The sequence below is a fragment of the Phacochoerus africanus genome, chromosome 10 (assembly GCF_016906955.1).
Source record: "Phacochoerus africanus isolate WHEZ1 chromosome 10, ROS_Pafr_v1, whole genome shotgun sequence".
NCBI lineage: Eukaryota > Metazoa > Chordata > Mammalia > Artiodactyla > Suidae > Phacochoerus > Phacochoerus africanus.
Genome location: NC_062553.1, coordinates 41365643 through 41389075, shown reverse-complemented (window position 1 = coordinate 41389075; position 23433 = coordinate 41365643). Strand labels below are relative to the sequence as shown.

General features: G+C 45.4%; 1 protein-coding gene across 8 annotated transcripts in view; it reads right to left on the bottom strand.

Moving 5' to 3' along the window:
- KIT (KIT proto-oncogene, receptor tyrosine kinase) overlaps positions 1–23433 on the bottom strand; it is a 92797-nt gene that overhangs the window by 47540 nt on the left and 21824 nt on the right. For 4 of the 8 annotated variants that reach the window (XM_047798717.1, XM_047798719.1, XM_047798718.1 and 1 more), the window contains exons 2-3: positions 4965–5234; positions 897–1178 (exon numbers count right to left, since the gene is read on the bottom strand). In XM_047798717.1, the coding sequence (XP_047654673.1) occupies positions 897–1178; positions 4965–5234 (552 nt within the window). Of the gene's footprint in view, positions 1–896; positions 1179–4964; positions 5317–23433 lie in introns of those variants that run through there. The other 4 variants (XM_047798713.1, XM_047798715.1, XM_047798714.1 and 1 more) reach the window with 1 other exon arrangement.

The following is a 23433-nucleotide window of genomic DNA, read 5'->3' as shown; positions in this document are numbered from 1 at the left end:
CAATTAAACTGTGCAGCCCTCAAGTAAGTTCCTGAACACAGAGCGAAAAAGGAAGTCTATTCTGAGATTGTAATGCTTCTGAATAAGGCTGTCTCGAACCAGGCAGAAGCCCTGTGACAGTGAAGCGGCCTGCATCTCTGCGTCTCTTAATGGTTTCGTAAGGATGTGATTAATACCCAATGATATTCTGTGAACCAAACAGACATCTTGCCCACGTGCTGTAAAAAATGCCATTTTGCCTGTTTCGTAAAATCACAGGTTTTCAATAATCGAGCTTTCTTTAATTCCAATGAGCATCCTTTCTCAAAAGCCTAAATCACGACTCAGTAGCTAAAGGCCAACTGGTGTTGAATCAGGTGACCTCTGAAGTAACCGAAATCTAGATCTCCTCCAGGAACCCAATATTCTACCTAATGCTGCGTGAATAACGAGGTTCACTGTCAGCTGGTGCCTCCCTCCTCCGATTGGGAGCAGTCCGAGAAGGCATTAAAATTAAAACCGCCGAGGGGGCAAGTCAATCCACAGATCAATAGGAAGTCAAGGAGTAAATCATCTAGATGGTAATCTTTTCAAACAGCAAAACTAAGGCTTCCCCAGGAGATTCTCTTGGAAGAAACACTCTGCAATTCTAAGAAACCTTGGGATGTCCTGATGACAGCAGGTTTAATACTGTCCCCAGGATGTCCTTAAATGCCCATGCATAGTAGACCAGTCACGTGGCACAGGGACTGTGAAATAAAGAACTCATGAGCAGCTGGCGTTATCTTGAAGCTGGGGGAAAAGACCAGAGCGGCTACCCAAGTGACATACAAACATGGACCAGTGAGAAGAGAGATGTCTACTTTTAGATCAGCGGATATGCCAGCTCCCAGAAGCGAGCCAGCAAGAGCTCGTACCTGCCCTCACTTTCAGGGTGAATTTCTTCGACAGCACGGACTTGCCCCCCTGGTTGGCGGAGCAGTGTAGACAGAGCCGATGATACTCGCGCTTCACGTTTTTGATGGTGATGCCGGCCTTGGGGTCCGCAACGAAGGTCAAATCCTTGGGAAGGGGTTTCCCCTCGCAGCCCGTGAGGGAGTAATTGGTCACCTCTGGGTCCGTCAGAGGACATCGGACCAGCGCGTCATTGTCCTCCTTCCCATACAAGGGAGGGTCGACGAGGAAAAGCTTCTCAGGATCTGCAGCATATCAACAATCAGGAGTTTGAATGGCCGGTCACAGACACTGAAAACATGTGATAAAGATCTAAAATGCTGGAGTTCCCGTCATGGCACAGTGGTTAACGAATCTGACTAGGAACCATGAGGTTGCGGGTTCAGTCCCTGGCCTTGCTTAGTGGGTTAAGGATCCAGCATTGCTGTGAGCTGTGGTGTAGACCGCAGATGCGGTTCAGATCCCACGTTGCTGTGGCTGTGGTGTGGGCCGGTGGCTACAGCTCGGATTAGACCCCTAGCCTGGGAATCTCCATATGCCGAGGGAACGGCTCAAGAAAAGGCAGAGACAAAATAAATAAATAAATAGTAAAATAAAATGCTGCCTTGTAGAATAACAATTCCTAGTGGCTCAAATGACTGCTGGTTGAGTCTTTGCAAGCAAAGATAGAATTTATCGGAATCATACCAACAAGAGGCAACACGTAGTAAACACTTTCCACGTTTCAGGCCCTAAAACTTGGACCCTTACACACTTTACCTGTCTCACTTAATTCTCAAAAGACCCCTATCAAGGAGTTCCCATCGTGGCTCAGTGGTTAACGAACCCGACTAGGATCCACGAGGATGCGGGTTCAATCCCTGGCCTCACTCAGTGGGTTAAGGATCCGGTGTTGCTGTGAACTGTGGTGTAGGTCGCAGATGCGGCTTGGATCTGATGTGGCTGTGGCTGTGGTGTAGGCCGGCAGCTGCAGCTTCGATTCAACCCCTAGTCTGGGAACCTCCATATGCGGCAGGTACAGCCCTAAAAAGCAAAAAAAAAAAAAAAGACCAAAAAAAAACCATCCCAATCTGATGGGCCCTATCATTACCACCATTTTACAGATTAAAAAACTATAAAGTCTCAAAAACTCAACTCCCCTTAAGGGAGTTGGACAAAACTCAAACCCTGGTATGACTGATAGCACAACCTGAGCTCTTAAAACTCTGCAAATAGTTCATGATAACAGTCTCTTTTTTTCCACAACAGGTTAATTCTCCAAAGGACATGGGTCAAGAACAAGCCAGGCTGGGAGTTCCTGCTGTGGCACAGTGGGTTAAAAATCCAGCTGCAGCGGCTGGGGTAGCTACAGAGGTGGGTTCAATCCCCAGCCCAGTGCAGTGGATTAAAGGATCTGGTGTTGCTGCAACTGCTGTGGTGCAGCTGCAGCTTGGATGCAACCCCAGGCCTCGGAAACTTCCACATACCATGGATACAGCCATAAAATTTATTTGAAAAAAGAAAGAGTCAAGTCAAGGAAAGGCGCTCTTCTTCTAATCCCTCTGGGTGGGCCTCTTTTCAGAGCTCCCGGTCTCCTCGATCTTCTAGCTTCTGAATAGAATCAGAAAACTGTCAGGAGACCACACAGTACAAACAACACATGGGCCTCCATCTATTCATATTCCTTGAAAGATATGTATAAATATAACTCCTGGAAACCAAATAAATTCATATGCACAAGAGGAGCTTATGAGTTTCAGAAATGCTATGGCAAATCCTCGATGGTCTAAACTAAACCAGAGCACTTGTGAGTGCAGGGGGGGGGGGGTACTACTAATAATTATGCCAGTTGCTGTGAGCTGTGTGTGGATCACAGATGTGGCTGTGGCGTAGGCAGGTGGCTGCAGCCCCACTTAGACCCCTCGCCCGGGAGTGTCCCTATGCCATGGGTGTGGCCCTAAAAAACCAACCAAACAAAATAATAATAACAACAACAATTATGCCGGGACACGAGCCGTGAGCTGGAGTTGTATTTGTATATAAGCAAATTTGCATATAAGCAAATACAAATCTCGATCCGTATACACAATATGCTGCCACCTGTACCATGTAAAGACAGTACAGATACAGGGTTGGGCCAACAGAGTGCGCTTAAAATGTTTTTTAATTGTCCTTCTCATCTGGAAATCAGTTGGTCCACAAAAATCAATGACACAACTGAAACACACTTAGCACACAATTCTGACCAATTTTGAGTTTTCCAAAAAAGTATGCACATCCCAGCCTTGCTAATTTATTCTGCAAATAAATGATCTCATAGTGGCTGAAATACGGTTCGAGGCTATAGTTGGTTATTTTTCCATCTATGCTTTCTCAGTCACTTGAGCTGAGTTCCTATAACAATGCCCTGATTTTCTTCTTCACTGCTGTAAGATAAATTACTGAAGCATCCAAACGTCTTAAATCCGTGATAATTAAGTATAGCTCTAAGTTATTGAGAATGACTTCTTCACGCAGGAAATCTGTGAGCTCTGTGAGACTGCTCTGGCTAATGCAGCTGTTTCCCTTTTTATTCTGAGGTCTACCCATCCTATTAATAAGCAGAATGATACTTCATTACCACCTGGAAATCACAGAGTACCTTTTTGAAGGTCAAAGAACAGAACATGTGCTGGCTCAGCAATTACGGAACCATACCCAGAGGCTAGCTGTGGCTTATCAACCTGTCTATGTTTTTCAGCTTCCTGCCCAGGAAAGAGTAACAGGTCAATTTAGGCGAGGCAGAGTCCATTTCAAGGCAGCCTTCTTTTTTTTCTTTTTTGTCTTTTTAGCACCACATCCGCGGCATATGGAGGTTCCCAGGCTAGAGGTCCAATTGGAGCTGTAGCTGCTGGCTTACACCACAGCCATAGCAACACAGGGTCAGAGCCTCATCTGTGACCTATACCACAGCTCACAGCAATGCCGGATCCTTAACCCACTGAGCGAGGCCAGGGATCGAACCTGCATCCTCATGGATGCTAGTCAGATTCATTTCTGCTGAGCCATAACCGGAACTCCTTTTTTTTTTTTTTTTTGGAAGGCAACCTTCTTTAGAGCAAACTTGAGAGTCAAGTCTGCCAACCCTTGATACAGCTAGAATTGGCACAGTTCTGTCTCCCTGATAACAATTACATAAGGAAGACAGAGCAGGTGATCTTATCCAAGAGTTGTAGTGAGGAACTATGACCCTAGAGGCTACTCGGAAGGCCCATCTAGGATAACTGTATTCACTCTTCTTCTGCCATGCCATGGATGAGATTGAAATGATAACCTCAAGCCAGGTCCCAACCCAGGACTGGAACTGAAACTAGTTCTCCTCCTAGAACCTGGGTATGTCTCTTAAGCGTGAAAGGCTTCAATTTTTACATCAACAAAAAGAGACTCCGCCCTCCCCTTCCCCTCCCCGCCACCTGACCCTCCAGGAAACCTCCTCCTGGCCAGGATATGAAAAACACAAACGCAGATGAATCACTGAATTCATTGCAGGAAATGAGGTCTAGAAACCCAAAGATCCCATTTTCCTTTTGTTTCTAGGAGGTCACGATTTTTTAAATGAATGAACTGCCTTCTATTAAGAATCTAGGAAAGACATGGGGAGCTTAGCTGACTGGAATTCACTCCCTCAAAGTGGGTCGATTCTTTTGAAGTGTGGGTCTGCTGAGGCCTTTAGTTCCCTGAAGTGTTTTTACTAAGTGGGAGTATCTGGAATCTGCAGGCATTAAAATGCCGCCTTCCCAAAGGGCCTAATTTATTCACAGGGTTTACTCACATCATCAGGACAAACGGGCCAACCACACCACAATCTCATTAGAAGAGCATCACCACCTTACGGACCTTCGCCACCATGTATCGAAAGATGGGGGGGAATGAACAAAGCAAATTTTGTTTTAAGCTTTCTAGACCCCGCCGGTAATATTCTCTCTCTGACTCAGCCATCTATATGTCATCCATAATTAAGGACAGGATCTAAAGTTCCCCAAGCATAGCATCAAAGAAAGCCGAGCACTTACCTCTAACAAACACATAAATGGAACTGCTTAAGCCGCCTTCATTGGTGCATGTATAATTGCCTGTATTCATGGCCTCTGCTTTCTCCACGATCCACTCTGCATGTGTATTCTCACTCAGCTGACCCAGGGTCTCAAAAGTCCATTTGACAGATCCTGGATCGGTGCAGAACAGCCTAATCTCATCGCCAGCACTGACGATTAACTCTGATTTTGCTGGATGGATGGATGGTGGAGACAGTTCCTCTGGACTCACAGATGGCTGAGAAGAGCCTGCCAAGAAAGAGGAAAATCGTGTTGAACATGATCTTTTTCTCTGGCGAAATAAAGCATTTCTTCCAATATTGATTTCCATCTTCTGTGTACTCGACAATAAAAATAGGACAAAGCTGCCCAGCTATTTATGGTGCAAGGGTTCTGTGTAAAGTTTCTTAAGTTCATCTAGAAAATTAAGTAAGTTATTTTCCGCAACCCTCAATTCATCCTGAGGGTCACCCTTGGTATGCAAGCCGAGACTCGCTGGATGCCCCGGCCTTCTCTGGGTTAAACATACAGTGGGGTCAAGTTTCTCCTCTGATGATGGGCCACAGCAATGATACTGACATGCTGACATCCAGCTTAGAAACAACAAAAACAAAATCTCACACTATTGGGAAAAAAAAAAAAAAAAAACCACTGTCAGCCTGTCTCTCTTGGCAAAAATGTACATGACCTTGAATTGACATAGCTTGGGTTTTTCATGAAGCTTTGTGAATTCAGTTACTTCTATGCAATTCTTCTTATGTGGTGGTGATCATTAAAAGGAGTACTATACGTTTCAAACAGTAAGGCGGAAAATGAAAATCTTAATGATCAGACCATAAGGTATTGCATGGCATAGGTTGGGCTGCAGCCTGATCAACCTCACGCCGTAAGAGGTTTCCTGCACAGGAAACTAGTTTAAAGATACAGACTGTAAGGACACTGTAAATCAACTATACTTCAATGGAACTTTAAAAAATAATAGCAAATAAAAAGAAGAAAAAGAAGATACAAACTGTAGACTCTGAATATGAAACTTGAACCTTAGAAAATTCATAGTGGCCAACTCAGCCATTCATTTGTGCATGCACGAATCTGTTGCATGAAGGCAAGAATCTGTTCGTTACTTGTGATCTGCAAAAGCATCTCAGGAGGTGCTGGGGGGAAAAAAAAATCCACAGGTGGGACACAGGGTCCTTACACACCAGAGCTTAAAGTACACAGTGTTCAAAGTCAGAATAACGAAACACAGATACAGCTTTGGGCTAAAGAAAAAGAAAGGGGCTGGACTTTCACACCATCAGAAGAGGCCAAAGAGAAGACAGCTCTGTACGATAGATTAGATGCCATAGAAACACTCACGCACAGTGAGAAACTAGAGACCAACTGGATTCAACAAACACCAGCGAAAAGCTCTGGTCCTCAGGTAGGCAAATGCCATAGAACCCACAGTAAGGATTTGAGACCAAAGAGGCAAAGACTGTCGAGAAGAGCACGGTAATGGTTACAGTGCCACGAAAAACACAAAAGGTCGACTTGGACCCGGGCTAGGTGAGGTGGGTTGGAGCAGCAGGATAACTGAGCTCCCTAGGGAGCTTGCAAACACTGCTGCAGGATCATGGAGGGAACGGTTCATGTGCCTGGGATTTGTGCGCCATCTACAATACAAGGTCAGAGGCAAGACTTAACGTGGCTTCTGAAGGAGGAGGAAAAAGCCATCGAAGCCAGGTGGAGGAAGGAGCAGGGGTCGGGGGGAGGCAGAGAAAGCAAGAGTCAGCCACAGTGGGAGCCTCTCCCCAAGTTCAAGATGGCAGCGGAGATGGACACATGGTCAGAAAGGGGCAGGGACGGGAGAGAAAGGGACCTGCTCCCTGGTGCTATCTGGGCAGTAAATGGACTTCTCACCTGATGACCCAAAATTCAGATGGTGTTGGAAGAGCCATACCTGTGAGGTTCAAAGACAGGATCAAATAATCCAAGGAAAGAGTTTGTGGAAAAAAGAGGGACACCGTGTGTACCATTCTAGGAGAGCTCTTCCCGCTAAGAAGGGGTAGGCAGAGTCAAGAGAGATTAAAAAAAAAAAAAATGAGACCACCACCAAGGAAGGGGAGAGGCTAGAGGGACAAAGAAGGCCACACATCAGAAGGTTTCAAAGAGAAGGTGGATGGATCCTAGGGCAGATGCTGGGAAGATCAAAGGGAACGAACCCAGGTGCCCAGATGTGGTTAGAAAGACACCGCAGGAAATCCAGTGTCAGTGGAGTGGGCAGTTCTGTTGGCTTCAAGGTTAAAGGCTGCAAATGTATCCCTCTCCTTCGAGAGCTGTGGCAAGAGAAAGCACAGAAATAAATCTGTAGTCAAATAAGGTTTAAAGTTAAAAAAAAAAAAAAAAAAAGGAAGCCTTTGACATGAGAAGATAGAGGAAACAGAATCCATGGAGGGGGACAGAGCAAGGGTTCTCTAAAGAAGTGATGAAGTTGCTCCTGAGGGTGTGTATCAGTCTCAATTCCAGTCTGTTTTCCAGACAAATATTTGGGCATCTTCCAACCATGGCCATGGACTCTGGTTCCATGATGTCACACAAAGTACAAAGTACATGATGTCCCAGGTCAGAAGATGCTCAGCAGCCTTGATTCACACAAGATACAAGAGGTCAACTATAATCATCAAATGTTACTAAGTACCAACAACAGAACTGCTACAGACTGTGTGTGCCCACGTGGCTCAGCGTCTAAAGAGAGGAGCCAGAATATTATTGCAAGGAAGTGGTAGCAAATATTTTTAAAGTCATACAGAGCGTTAAATAATGAAAATGGGTACAGCAGTAAACAGAGACACTGTTCTTTCAATTATTTGTCCTCTTTTAAAAAGGAGTCCTTTCAAGTCAACGTGAGTGATGTCGATGGTAAATTCAATCTAAAAGTTCTTGAAGAATTTAGATTGCAATACATTTCAATTGATTCAATTTTCGCATGAGGGGTTATGTATGTATTACAATCTGGTGGAAAAATATGGCTGATTTCTGGAGATCTGTCACCTCAATGATGACAGAAATACCCTCATTTCACAGTGTTCTTATGGGAACCACATGTGATAAATATGTGCAAGGACTGGACAATTTGTAATAAATGTTTGTTGTTATAGTGAAGCAATGATGGTAAGAGCTTGGCTCTTAAGACTGTCTAGCAGAGTTTCCGTCATGGAGCAGCAGAAATAATCCGTCTAGGAGCCATGAGGTTGCAGGTTCGATCCCTAGCTTCGCTCAGTGGGTTAAGGATCCAGCGTTGCCCTGAGCTATGGTGTAGGTGGCAGACAGCAGCTCGGATCTGGTATGGCTGTGGTGTAGGCTGGCAGCTGTAGCTCTGATTCGACCCCTAGCCTGGGAACCTCCACATGCCATAGGTGTGTCCCTAAAAACAACAAAAGACAAAAAAAAAAAAAAAAGACTGTCTAGCTCTGTACCCGGGCTCTGCCACTGAGTGCGTAATCCTTGGAAGTAACTAATCACCTCTGCCTCAGTTTCCTCCTCTGGAAAGTAGGCACCAACTTCATAAAGCTATTATGTAAAGCACTCAGAACAGGGTGCAGGCACATAGAAAACACATAGTAAACACCAGACACAAATATTCTAAAAACAGAATCTCTTATCTTCCCTCCAAGCAGTCCTGCTTACTCACTTCCTATGGATGTGAAGAGTTCCATCATTTCCCAAAGAGATTTCTGCCCAACTTCTCCCTCCTTGGCAGCAAATCATAGCAACCTTTCCCCAGAGCCTCTGCCACACATCCTTGTCCGCCTTCCCACTCCTGCTGCCCCACCCGCAGACTAGCCACTCGACGTCACAGACACAACATCCTTTCCTGAAAGATGTCTCCAGCTTCTGCTCACCCCACCCCCAAATCATCCTCCCTCCTAACCCCAAGATCCACCAGCCTAAAACACCACCTTTTCAACAACCCTACTCCCAGCCTCAAAAACCCACACAGAGGCAGAGGCAGCTAACACCGATTATCATGTACTGCTTACAAAATACTTCCCTGGGATGAATTCCTAGCTGTTTCCTCTGGACTCAACTGGCATCTCCAATCAAACAGACTGAGGTTAAGGATCCTGCAAACACGCTTCATTGCTCACCATGCCCATCTCTCTGCTTGCTGTTCCCTAAACACTCCAGATCATGATCGCCTGTCCCCACTAAACCCTCCAACATGTCCAGCCCCTTCACCCACTACTGATGCACTACAGTGGTTTCCATCCAGACCTTAGTTCCTCTACCTAATCCAAGGTCTTGGGGCCCTCAGACTAAGCATCCTAAATGGTACTTCTCCCCCTGGCATACTCATAAAAAGATTCCCTTCAACTCCTGAACATATAAAAGATTGGAGGAAGGACAGATTCCAAAACACCCAGCCCCCATAACAGATGTCAAGAGTCTCCTGACCTATCCCTAAAAGAGAGTAAGTGTCTATTCTGCTGCTCCACTAGGAAAAGGGAGTGGCTGAATGCATCCATGAAAACGACTATGGAATACCACCCAAAACTGAGTCTCCAAATTTGAGCTCATTACTTTAGGCTTTACTTCCAGAGTCTTAAAAAATAAATGTTTAAAATAATCACTACCGGAAGCATTCAGGGCTTTATTTTCAAAATAAATTATTTACAAGTTCAGCCCTCAAACTCACACTATAAAATGAACATAGAGCTTATATTAGAGTGGGACTGAGGATATTATTTATTCTCTTTTCTCCAAATACACACATACACACCTTTATTGTATTTAAAAATCAATATCAGTAAGTTATTCCAACTGAGCTTTAAAACTGCTCTGGAATTATACATTTTGAAATGTCTGGTATATTGCAAGTTCTCAACAAACGTTGGCTGAATTGGGTTTTATCTACACCAGAACTCTTTGCATTATAAATGACACTTCCCTAATTATGTCTGGCTCACAAAATATTAAGAGTTGCTTTCAATTTTCTGAACACGTGGTAATTAGTGAGCCCCCCAGGAGTTCCTGCTGTGGCAGTGGGTTAATCCAACTGCAATAGCTCAGGTCACTGCGGAGGTGTGGGTTCAATCCCTAACCCTGCACCATGGGTTAAAGGATCTGGCATTTCAACTTATGCTGCAGCTGCAGCTCATATTCAATCCCTGGCCCAGGAACCTCCATATGCGGCAGGTGCAACCATTAAAAAAAAAGAGACATCTTAACAATTCAGGATAAATACCAACATGTCCTCTATAGACCTCTTTGATTAGTTCAAAATTCAACCAAACCCAAAAGAATTGAATGCAAGGATGCAGACAGATACATGTGCACCAGTGTTCGTAGCTGCATTACTCACAACAGCCAAAAGGTGGAAATAACTCAATCTGCCCATCAGCAGATCAATGGATAAACACAATGTGGTGTGTGTGTGTGTGTGTGTGTGTGTGTGTGTATATATATATACATATATATATATACACATACATACAACAGAATATTATTCACCCATAAAAAGGAATGGAATTCTGATATGTGCCACAACATGGATGAACTTTGAAAACATCATGCTAAGTGAAATAAGATAGACACGAAAGGATAAATATTGCACGATTCCACTTATATGAGGTACCAAGAATAGGCAATTTCATAGAAAGTAGAACAGAGGTTACCAAGGGCTAGGGAGAGGGAGGAATGAAGAGTTATTGTTTAAAGGGTACAGTTTCTGTTTAGAATGACTTAAAAAAAAGAAGAAAAAAAAAAGGTCCATGGAGTTCCTGTTGTGGTGCAGCAGAAATGAATCTGACTAGTATCCATGAGGATGCGGATCTGAGCACTGGCCTCAGTCACCAGGTTAAGGATCCGGCATTGCTGTGAGCAGTGGTTTAGGTTGCAGACATGGCTCAGATCTGACGTTGCTGTGGCTGTGGTGTAGGCCGGCAGCTGTAGCTCCGATTCGACCCCTAGCCTGGGAACCTCCATATGCCACAGGTGTGGCCCTAAAAAGAAAAAAAAAAAAAAGAAAGAAAAACAAAAGTCCTGGAAATGGACATGGGGACGGTTGCACAACATTGTGAATGTACTTCAATGACATTGAGTTAAATACTTCAGAATAGTACATCTTGTCTTATGTATAGTTTACCACAATTTTAATAAACTTAAAACAAAATCAGTAATTCTTCAAGGCCCAGGAGAAGCCTCAAACTTTCTCAGCTACCTTGACTCTTTCTTATCTGACCACTCACCTCTATGAGGCTCCCAAGTTTACCTTAAAATCACATCATTAAAAAATCAATCCGTTATTGGAGTTTCTGTCGTGGTTTAGTAGGTAACAAATCTGACTGGGAACCATGAGGTTTCAGGTTCGATCCCTGGCCTCACTCCATGGGTTAAGGATCCGGCATTGCCATGAGCTGTGGTTTAGGTCACACATGAGGCTCGGATCTGGCGTTGCTGTGGCTCTGGTGTAGGCTGGCAGCTACAGCTCCGATTAGGTCCCTAGCCTGGGAACCTCCATATGCCACTGGTGCAGCCCTAAAAACACACACACACACACACACAAAAAAAAAATCAAGCCGTTATTATCTTTATTTGTTCCATACAGCTATGCTTGGGGGCCCAAATAGGGTCTTTCTCCTCAGCTCTCTCCTACCTTATACCCAAAGCAGGCCTTCACAGCAGAAGCTCTTTGAACCCTCTAGGCTAAATCACCTACAAGTTTTAAACCGCACTGACCATTGCACAAGAGACATGACTACTCAAGGGTATAGTTCTTCCCCTGTACTTCTTTGCTTTTCTCCTCACGCCACCTGAGTCCTCTGGATTTATTCTCAAGCCTGTTTATGGAAGTTGGACCTGACACTGTCCTGCACATAAAAATGAAGTACTTGTTACTCAGATGAAATCTGAGTATGTGTTGGGGGGAGCTGTTGATTCTCTGACAATTAGACAACACTCTTTAAGGGTGGCTCAACTGACAAAAAGATTATAGGTATTTCAATTCAAGGTAAGTGTGCGTGAGATATTCGAAGATTGGAGGAGGATTCTGCTTTCTGTCTCACTAGGCTGAGCACTACGTTGAAGGAAACCAAAATTAGAAATTGCAGACCTTGCACAGTGGGTGTGGTGTATCGGCAAGAGAGCTGCCAGAAGACTCCCATCAGTCAACCCAAACTCAAAGATAGGGCTCTGCTTCTCCACCAAAAAGGACAAAGCTATCCATTTTTCCTTCCATCAGCAAAAATGAAGCATTCAAGGTAGATCTGCATTTTCTGTGCTCTGTGGATGAAAAGACTACTTCTTCAGAGGCCAGACTGGGCTTCCATGGTAGAAGGTGCTTAATGACCTGTCTAAGGGGTGGTGGGGGGGGGGCTGCCTGCTTGAACAGGGGTGCCCCCCACTCACCTTGAGTGATGATCGGATGGTTATCAACCATCACTGTTCCTTCAACCTCAAGTCTCCACCATCTGCCTCAGGCTTTATACCCCTTCACAAATGTCTAAAGCTACAAAGACTGAATTTATCACTGGGGTTCAAAGTAAGGAAGTTATTTCAAAATCCTCTCCTCTGTGTACACAAATATAAGGAACCAGGCAAAATAATGGAGGGGAAGAAAACCCATGCAGGGAAACCTACTCTAGTTTTGGGGAAGTAGAGCTGTGACAAAGGCAAAACTCACAGCTCCGTTGGTGTTCACTGACCCTTTGGCTCACATACTGTTCAACCACAATTCGTAATAAAAAAAAAAAAAAAAAGCTAATGATTTGTAGAGCCTACTGTTTCTGACATACTTTTATATCCCCACAGGGATACACTGGATAAAAACCAAGATGGAAGGATCCCAATAATTGCCCACAACACCCCTGAGGCCTTAAAAACAAGTAGAATATCCTGGAAATAGAATCAGGCTGGGGGAGGAGGGTATGAGCTCAGTGAAAAACCACACGAGTCCTAAAAAATGCTACTGGCCAGCGGGAGGAGACTACGAACAGACTGTGGATCAGGACACAAACTGAAGGAAGCCACGCCATGCAGGGTCCCGGCGAGGCCCCCATCCCACTGAAGTGAGATCACGCCACCAGAGCCATGAAGAAGTCTCTTGGGTCCACATGCATCTATTGCATGGTTATTACCCTGGCAGTGAACTGGATACTGATGGGGAAACTCAGCTTTGTGTAGGAGACAAATCCGATGCAAATAAAATTAACATTCTGAAAGGTGATAAACAAATTAAAAAAAAAAAAAAAAAAGGGAGCTCCCATTGTGGCTCAGCGGGTTACAAACCTGACTAGTATCCCTAAGGTTCAATCCCTGGCCTTACTCAGTAGGTTAAGGATCCAGCAGCTAAGATCTGGTGTTGCTGTGGCTGTGGTGTAGGCCAGCTATAGCTCTGATTCAACCCCTAAGCCTGGGAACTTCCACATGCTGTGGGTGTGGCCCTAAAAAAAACAATACAAAACAAAAAGCAGAAGAGGAGTTCCCCTTGTGGTGCAGTGGTTAACGAATCCAGTTAGGAACCATGAGGTTGAGGGTTCGATCCCTGGCCTTGCTCAGTGGGTTAAGGATCCGGCGTTGCTGTGGCTGTGGTGTAGGCCAGTAGCTGTAGCTCTGAACTGTGGTGTAGGTTTCAGACATGGCTCGGATCCCGTGTTGCTGTGGCTCTGGCGAAGGCCGGTGGCTACAGCTCCGATTCAACCCCTAACCTGGGAACCTCCATATGCCACAGGAAGCAGCCAAAGAAATGGCAAAAAGACAAAAACAAACAAACAAACAAAAAAAAAAACAAAAAAACAAAAAGCAGACATGCAGGACAGGGGAAGATAATCTAGGACATCCTACAGGGCAGTTTTCCTGATTTAGAGTATGCTCACTAACAACCTTCTAAGAAGTTAATTTCACTCAATGATAGATAACTGTAAATATTGTTTTATATTGTATCACCTTTCATAAAATAGAAAAATCAAATACACTTTTCAGGAAGAGGAAAAAAAAAATGAGCTTTCAGAGAAACTGAACTACTTCGCAACTACAGATTCCCAAATGCACCACCCAAATCCCTACAACCTCCAACCTTTAAAAGCACCTCCAGGGACAAATTTGAGAACAGTCCTAAATGGATCACGTCAATTCCAACTCACAAGTCTACTACTTCCAAAGGATTTTCTGGGTAAGAGAAAAAGTTCAGATGTATCTTTAATCTTGTAATATGGAGATTTAAAGTACTCAACTGAGTAGAACTCATTGTTAAAATCTACTCCAGGAGTTCCTGTCAAGGCTCAGCAACAGTGAACCCAACTGGTATCCATGAGGATGTGGGTTCAGCACCTGGCCTCGCTCAGGGGGTTAAGGATCTGGTGTTGCCGTGAGCTGTGGTGTAGTTCACAGACCTGGCTCAGATCCCACATTGCTGTGGCTATGGTGTAGGCCAGTAGCTGTAGCTCTGACTCGCCCCCTAGCCTGGGAACTTCCATATGCCAAGGGTGTGGCCCTAAAAAAAGCAAACAAAAAAAATAAACTACTCTGGTTTGGACAGGAGGTAAATAATAAGTAAGTCACACAATCTCCTTATTATCCTTTATGTCTTCCACTGTAAAACTCCTATGTTCGGGGGGGGGGGGGGGGGGGGGGGGGGGGGACAATTACTTGGTACAATATAAATTTGGATTTAAAATTTCTTTTAAATTTAAAAATACAAGAAACTGTAAGTTCCTGTCCGTCGTGGCTCAGTGGTTAACGAATCCGGATTAGGAACCATGAGGTTTCAGGTTCAATCCCTGGCCTTGCTCAGTGGGTTTGCCATGAGCTGTGGTGTAGGTTGCAGACGCAGCTCGGATCCCACGTTGCTGTGGCTCTGGCACAGGCTGGCAGCTATAGCTCCGATTTGACCCCTAGCCTGGGAACCTCCATATGCTGTGGGTGCAGCCTTAGAAAAAGCAAAGAGACAAAAAAAATAAAAAAAGAAATTTTCTCTCTGCATGCCAAGTCTAGGTACTACATTAGGTCCAGGATATTTAGTTAGTGATGATACAAAATCTGTTTCAATATTCAAGATAGTTTACAGTTTCGAGAAATAACAATACGCCATTGTAAAATGATCGGCCATTTGAAAGCCGATTTAAAATCACAAAATAACAGAATACCTGTTGCAAAGATGATAAAAAAAAAAAAAAAGGGGCAGCTCCTTAAGCATATTTTTCAGTGTTGGTCTAAAGATTATGAACTCATTGACAGAAGGGAGCCGAAGGCCAGAGAAGAAAAGCTGGAGTGTTAGTCATTAATGGCAAAGAGAGAAAGCTTGGGAACAAAGCCAGCACTTCTGAAACCTGTCTTCATGGATGAAATGGTAATTGAACTCCTACCCTTTGGCCTGGGTGGGGCTGGGGACCAAGAATACAGAGCCGGGGTCCGAAGCCCAGTGGGGAGGCTGGACTCAACACAGATAATGACCCTATACTGAAGCTAGCTCAGGTAAAAAGGGCAGGAGAGGTCAGAGAGTCTTCCTAGAGCTCAAATTAAAGAATGTGTGTGATCTGGCCAGGCTGTGGCCAAGGAGAAGGTCTATCAGGCGGGGAACCGCAAGAGCAAATGTTACACAACTATTGAGGTACGTGCTTAGAAGTCACAGTACCACTCAGCATTGCAGCAGCATCGGGGTGTGAGGCTAGAGACCCAGCAGGGTCTTTGTCATAAGGAGGTGAGCCTGTCCTGATGGAGAACAACTGGTGTGTGTTTGCAGGGGGACACCCCCTTGGGAGCAGTGAAGCAGAGTACTGAGAGTAGGGGACTAGAAACAAGGACGCTGGGGAGACAGGAGCTGAGGAAAGCGTAAGCCAGAGGTGTGGGGGTGGAAGCAGAGATGGGGGAATACGCCTCGGGATGAGCTGGATCTGGGCAGCGAGGAAGCCAGAGGAAGGAGGGAAGACATGACACTCCTGTTTTGGGCTTAAGTGATGGGAAGGTGGGGTGCCCACAGACCGGAGGAGGGGAAAACCAATTTAGGGGCATCTGAACCAGCAGGAGACTGCTGGAAGGTCCCACTCACCGAGGAGGATGTGGGAGAGGTCAGGGTCACTGACATACTGGCCAGCACGCAGGGGTGGTTAAGGGGTGCTAGCCAGGGGTGTCCATGAAATCATCCAAAGAGGCAGTGCAGAGTACAAATAATAGAGAGGCCGGGAAGGAAATGACAAGGCTCTAGGTGGCTGGAGTGATGACTCAATCGGTAAAGGAGAAGCAGGACATTCCAGGCTGGACTGGTACAGAGGGACTGCTGAATGGATGCTGGAATCTCAGAGGATTCTAGCAGGTAGAGGAGCAGACGTGGACAAAGAACCAGTCCCTGATGTCTTCAGCATGTGGGACTGGTCACGGATGGGAGGGGGTAGGGGCGGAGAGTCACAGAACTCAGCCTCACTCATTCACAACGCTGGCTGCACACGAGGACCCCCAACCCCCAGCCCTCACCCACACCCGTCCCACCACAATCTGACAGTATTTGCAGTTGTGAGATGTGGGAGAAGAGAAGCCTTGAGTCAGGGAGAGGAGGGGGGTGGGAGGAGGGAGGCGCAGGGGAGGGAGGGCTCCTGGAATCAGCGAGCACCAGGGGTGGTGGCTAATGGCAGAATGGAAGACACACAAGCTCGCAGAGGGCTCACGTGAAAAGTCAGAGGGATGAGCATCCGCAGAGGCGGCGGCCGGGGAGAGCAACAAGGAAGGACAGAATGGGAGGCAGAGATAGAGAGGAGGGGCTAGCAGAGAAGGCTGGACCTCAAGGACTGATGACTATGGCCATGCGATGCGTGAGGCAGGGTGGAAACACTAATTTTAAGCCTCTCTTTCTTTGCACCTGCTCTTTTCAGAAAAATATCTGGGGCACAGAGGAGCCGTGACCCATGGGGGTACCACATTCTCATGCCCATCTGAGCAAGAGAGAGTCACCAGGCTCCCCAGTGCTAGAAAGGGATGTCCCAGCGCCAACAGGGCTGCCATTCCCTGGAGAGGGAGGGTCACACCACGCCACCCCCCCACACCCTCACTGGTTCACCTTTCTGACGGCTTTCAGCCAGACTGGATTCACCTGTGGTTTGGCCCCTTCCTGTCTCTGCTCTTGAGAACGGTTTCCTCCTGGGGGTCCTGGTCAGGCCCTCAACTTTCTGTCTTAACCACATGGACAAACCCAGTGCTAATAAATCGCCTGTGTGATCACACCTTTCCCATCGCATTTGCATTTTCTGCTTTTCTGACTGTTATCGTGACCCCTGGACAATCACCCGGGCTTCATTCTCTGCTGCAAAGCATTTCCCTACTCAGACCCCTCAAACGTTGTCCATCTGGGAGCTTCCCTGTACTTGAACCCTCAGCCCCTTCCTTCCATCAGCTCTCCATTCACAAGTATGCCATCTGGTGGCAAGGGAAGACGCCCTCAGGCTGCTTTTGCTGGTTGAAAAGCACGGCCAAGATCAAGGTGATGTTAGATGTTCCGCTTGCTTCTAAGGAAACTTACTGAGGGGACTCAGCAGCAAAGGTTCAAGCTTCCAACAAATGCCTTTTAAAGATATGTCATCTGTAAAAGCTTTTCTCAGGTTGGAGGCCATGAGCAAAATTATTAATTGTTCGGTGTCTGCTAAGATACTCAATATGTGTATATTGTAGATAAAATATGTAACTGCATAGTTCTGCTCTGAAGCAGTTAATGGAGGATGTGGAGGGGAAAAAATGTAATTAATGGTGGGGACACAAAGAAATTCTGGATTCTAGATCTTGGGCAATTCCTTTAGGTTCTAGGCCTCTGTTTCCTGTTCTAAAAAACTAAAAAGAGGCCATCAAAAGCCATTAAAAGAAAAGCAAAAAAAAAAAAAAAAAGGCATTGGAAAAAAAAAAAAGCCATCAAAAGCTCTAGGATTCTAGGATCCGTAATTAAATACTTAGGCCAACATAAAGAAACACCCTTGTAAAGATCCAGTGGCTGGATATAAAAGATATCGTACCTGTGGCAAAAGTGAATAGCAGGTGATATAAATAATATGACTAATCATCTCCTTTGTTCTTAAATGACTCTTTGAACACAGAATAAGAGCCTAAACATGGAATTGGATTCCTAGCTCTTAAATCTTATAAAGTGAACAATAAAACGTGGAGATGCACGTGTCATCCTTTCGACAATGAAAGAAGGATCCTTCGCAGCTTATTATTTTGCAGAATTTCTTCTCGATACACAGTCACCCCCAGCAGCAAAGGCTTTCACAGGGTTACTTAATCTATTTCCTAAGAAAAATACGACCTGACGTTTGAGGAAGCAGGACTTCCCCTTCTGATCTCAGACAGAGATACACACAACCACCATGAAGGGTCTCTTTGGGGAGTCAGATAAGGACTAGATTTGACAAGCCCAAGGATTCATCCCTGTGGCAGAAAAAAGGAACGTCCTCATTTCCAGAGGGTTTTTCCCAATTGCCCAGTGCAGCTCCTGTTGTAAATACGCAGATTTCCGTGTTTTGAGTTCTGGCAAGCACTTACTGAAATAAGCAGCAGATACGAAGCAGAAGGACTGAAATCCAATAAACCAGAACAAGACCTCACCATCTGTGAAGTCTGGGGTACGGGTGGGGAGGGGTGGGAGCACTTGACTTCTTTCAACATGAACTTCCTTGCCTTAAAGAACCACTGAAGAACAAAATGAGAAGAGGAGGGCCAGAAGAGCATCGATGACTGGCCACACTAGCCAAAGGCCAGCTTCCCCGCAGACCTACCAAGCACCAAGAGAGAGACGTGTGTGGGCCTCACCTCCCAGCAGGGCCCCCTGGCTGCCCACTCCAGAGGGCGAGAGCCAGACCCTTGAAAGCTTTATCAGAAGGACCTGCTGGGTGCACACTGCCTTCTTGTCGGTGCTGTGGTGGACACGTGTGATGGAGTGAGGGCTCCTAGAACACACCCATCTAACTGGTCATCCTACCATGTATTTCCACCAACCCGGATACCGATCATTCCTCAAAATGCCAATTCCCAGGTTCGGGAGGGGGAAATGAGCTTGGGTTGGCAGCAAACAAAAACTTAAATAAAAATATGTGATGTCCCTAACCTCTAGTTCTAATTCTACAGCACCTCATCCTAATGACATCCAATCTAATTCCAATAAGCAAGAGGTTGTCCAGTCAACATTTTTACATTCATGAATGTAAGTATTTGCCCACCGGGGGTTTTTAAAATTTTTTTTGGTGGTAAAACAGACATAATATAAAATCTACCATTTTGGAGGTCCCGTCATGGCTCAGGGGAAACAAATCCAACTCGTATCCATGAGGATTCGGGTCCATCCTTGGCCTCACTCAGTAGGTCAGGGATCTGTTGCCGTGAGCTGTGGTGTAGAGGTTGCAGAGGTGGCTTGGATTCTGCATTGCTGTGGCTATGGCACAGGCTGGCGGCTGCAGCTCTGATTCGACCCCTAGCCTGGGAACCTCCATATGCCATGGGTGCAGCCCTAAAAAGAAAGAAAAAAAAAAAATCTACCATTTTAAACATTTTTATTATGCAATTGAGTGGCAAGAAATACATTCTCAGTGTTGTGCAAAAACCACCCCACTAGCTATCTTCAGAGTTTTTTCATCATCCCAAGGTGAAAGTCTGTACCCCACTCAACTATAACTCATCATCTCTCCTCCCTCCAGCCTCTGGCAACCACCACTCTTACTTTCTGTCACAATAACGTGACTACTCTAGGGACCCTATATAAGCAGAATCATACATTTGTCCCTCTGTGTCTCACTTATTTAACTCAGGGCAACATCTCCTAGGTTCATCTCTGTTGTAGTAGCACATGTCAGAATTTCTAAGGCAGAATAATACTCTATCATGTGTCTATACCACATTTTGGGTTTTTTGTTTTATTTTTTGTCTTTTTTTCCATTTCTTGGGCTGCACCTGTGGCATATGGAGGTTCCCAGGCTAGGGGTCGAATCGGAGCTGTAGCCACTGGCCTACGCCACAGCCACAGCAACACAGGATCCGAGCCACGTCTGCAACCTACACCACAGCTCACGGCAATGCCGTATCATTAATCCACTGAGCAAGGGCAGGGGATCAAACCTGCAACCTCATGGTTCCTAGTCAGATTCGTTAACCACTGCACCACGACGGGAACTCCTATACCACAGTTTGGTTTATCCATTTATCCTGAAATTTTCCTGGGGCACTTTATGTCTTTTTTTTTTTTTTTTTTTTTTTTTAGGGCCACAACCATGGCATATGGAGGTTCCCAGGCTAGGGGTCCAATCAGAGCTGTAGCCACTGGCCTACGCCACAGCAATGCCAGATCCAAGCCACGTCTGTGACCTACACCACAGCTCAAGGCAATGCTGGATCCTTAACCCACTGAGCAAGGCCAGGGATCAAACCTGCAACCTCATGGTCCCTCATCGGATTCTTTAGCACTGCACCATGACGGGAACCTCCTGAGCCACTTTTAAACTCTGTCTTCAAATGTGATCTACATTTTCAAAAGCCCTCTCTGATTTTCTAGCCCTGAAAGATGCCTGGAACAATACTTAGCTTAAATAGATAGTTAAGCTAATTTTCACCATAATGGGTCAATCAATACATTTTACTAGTGATTATACTCTCAATTCTGCTTTTAACAGACTTGTCGGCTAAGGGAAATTGCACCTTCCCCTCCATCCCATACAGGAGAGGACAGAATGCTTTTTCCTTCTATTTCCACTTTCAAAATGTCACTTTATAGCCACAGGGCTGGCTTAAAGTAAAAATACAATTAAAAAAAATCTATCTGAAGCAATTGCCAGAGAAAAGCTTACCAGCATTAGTAACTATCTTGAAAAATTAGCAGAGGCCAAAAGGTTTAGCTGCAGGCTTGCATTAGAAGCTGGGGAAAATTCCCCATTCTCCCCTTTTTTCACAAACCAGGTAGAAGTATAACCAGGAGTCCCTTTTTAACCTGCCTGTCTCATCTGGCCATGGAAGAGGTTCTGTTTTTCTTTCTTGGTTTTTTTTGGGGGGGATTTTTAGGGCCAAACCAGCAGCATATGGAGGTTCCCAGGCTAGGGATCAAATTGGAGCTGTAGCCACTGCCCTATGCCACAGCCATAGCAATGTGGGATCTGAGCTGTGTCTGTGATCTACATACACCATGGCTCATGGCAACGCTGGATCCTTAACCCATTGAGCAAAGCCAGGGATCAAACCTGTGTCCTCGTGGATGCTAACCACTGAGCCATGACTCAGAACTCCAAAGAGGTTCCGTTTCTTAGGTGCTAAGAGAGTCAATTTTTAGGAAGGCAGTGGATGCATTTTCTGTCTGAATTGAATTGAAAGGACTGGGATTAGGGCTGAGAACAAAAGGAGTGAGCCAGGCCCCACCCTAGAGTTGGGGGTTGTGGGGAGGGGAGGGAAGAAACGACAGGACCACACAGGTAGAGAGGTAAGACCTCAACCCCGGGTGGGGGTTGGGGGATCAATGTTCTCATCAAACCTAAGGCTGAGGCTTGGATGGGTTTTTTTGGTGGGGGAGGAAGCAAGTTTGCAACTTATTCTCAAATGGGTCATAAAAACTAACATGTATATACATGGACAGAGTAAATGTGGCAAATTATTAACAAGTGGGGAGTCTAGGTGAAAGGTGTCCTAAGGTTCTCTGTATTCATCTTGCAACTTTTGTAACTTTACTCAGCAATGTTAAAGAAAGCTCAGAGACCTGTGATGAGGGTGCTTCTCTGAGCTTGGATGAGCAAGGAAAGCAACAGGAATATAATGCAAAAGTGTGGGTTTGGGAGGTTCCAAAGCGAGCCATGTTGAGACCTGGGGGAAGCAACCTGACCTCTTCAAGCCTCGGCCTGACGTCTATAAATTGGCATGAGAAACAGCAGAATTCTTAACGTGATCCCTAAATCCTGTACCCACCTTGCATTCAATAAATGGTCGCAAATGAGAAATAGCGTTTATGATGTTTGTTCCCAAATTTACTGCGTTTATTGCGTGCACTTAATCTAACAGGGCTTTACGCTAAGTGGACAAGAGCGTGCTGAGTCCCAAATGCAAAACAAACACAGCAATCGATTAACTGGCAAAACGTCTGCAGATGATCAGTTCCTCTAATCAAAAGCAAGATTCCCACAAGCCGCTCCAGATTTGAAAACCTCTATCTTTAAAAAGAATTTGAGCCCTCGCTCTCAATATGTGTATTTTTATAAATTACACCGATGTAGGCTACTTGCCAGCCCTTCCACTGATTACCAGCAGGGCTTATTGAGTTTCTGATTGGAGGCAAATGCCCCCAGTTTGAAGCCACTTTTGCCTCTAAGAGGTAAATGCCATACTGCTACTTTCTAGAATAGGAACGAAAAACCCTAGCTTTAGCCAGGTCAAGACAAATTGACCAAAATGAGGCAAAGGTGTGCAGCTGTGTTCTTCTGGCAAATAGATCTGAAAGTGGGTGGGGGAAAGACTGGTGCCCCAATGTCAACTTCTGTGAGCAGAGCAGGCAGATCCTGCTAGAAGCCCTGAGAGAGGACAGGGGACAACCGTCATTTCCCTGGAAACTTCCCAGGTGCCACCTTTACCCCTCAGGCTGCTGGCTTCTGGCCTGGGTATTACGAACATCTCCAAGGCCAGAGGATTTCTCTCCTTTCCCATATCCCTGGAAGCATAAGACTCAGAAATTCTCTTGGATGTCCCACAGGCCAGACACCAGATTAGACCCAAATCATGAGATTCTGCTGCCATTGTGCAAGGGATGCATCTTTCCAGCAATAGGATGAGTTCATGGCAGCAACCGCCCCTGTAAAATAAAACCCATCAGGTGATACCGCCATCAAATTGCATAAGTTAACCAGCCCACGAGCCCTAGGGATAAAGATGAGATGGCCTCCCCCCAATTCATTCATCTAAAGATTTTTCTTGAAGAGAAAGACAAATCCCATATGATTCACTTATATGTGGACTCTAACATACGGCACAAATGAACCTATCTGCAGAACAGATACAAACTCATTGACAGGAGTTCCCGTTGTGGTGCAGCAGAAACAAATTCGAATGTAATCATGAGGTTTCAGGTTCAATCCCTGACTAGCTCAGTGGGTTAAGGACTCAGCATTGCCATGAGCTGTGGTATAGGCTGCAGATGCAGCTCGGATCCCACGTTGCTGTGGCTGTGGCGTAGGCCAGCAGCTATAGCTCCAATTTGACGCCTAGCCTGGGAACCTCCATATGCTGTGGGTGCAGCTGTAAAAATGCAAAAACAAACAAACAAAAAAAAAAAACCTTATGGACATAGAGAATAGTCTTGTGGTTGCCAAGGGGGAGAGGGAGGGAATGAGATGGAGTGGAGTTTGGGTTAGTAGATGCAAACTATTATGTTTCAAGTAGATAAGCAATGAGGTCCTGCTGTATAGCACAGAGAACTATATCCAATCACTTTTTTTCTGCTGTTTTTTTGTCTTTTTGTCTTTTTTGGGCC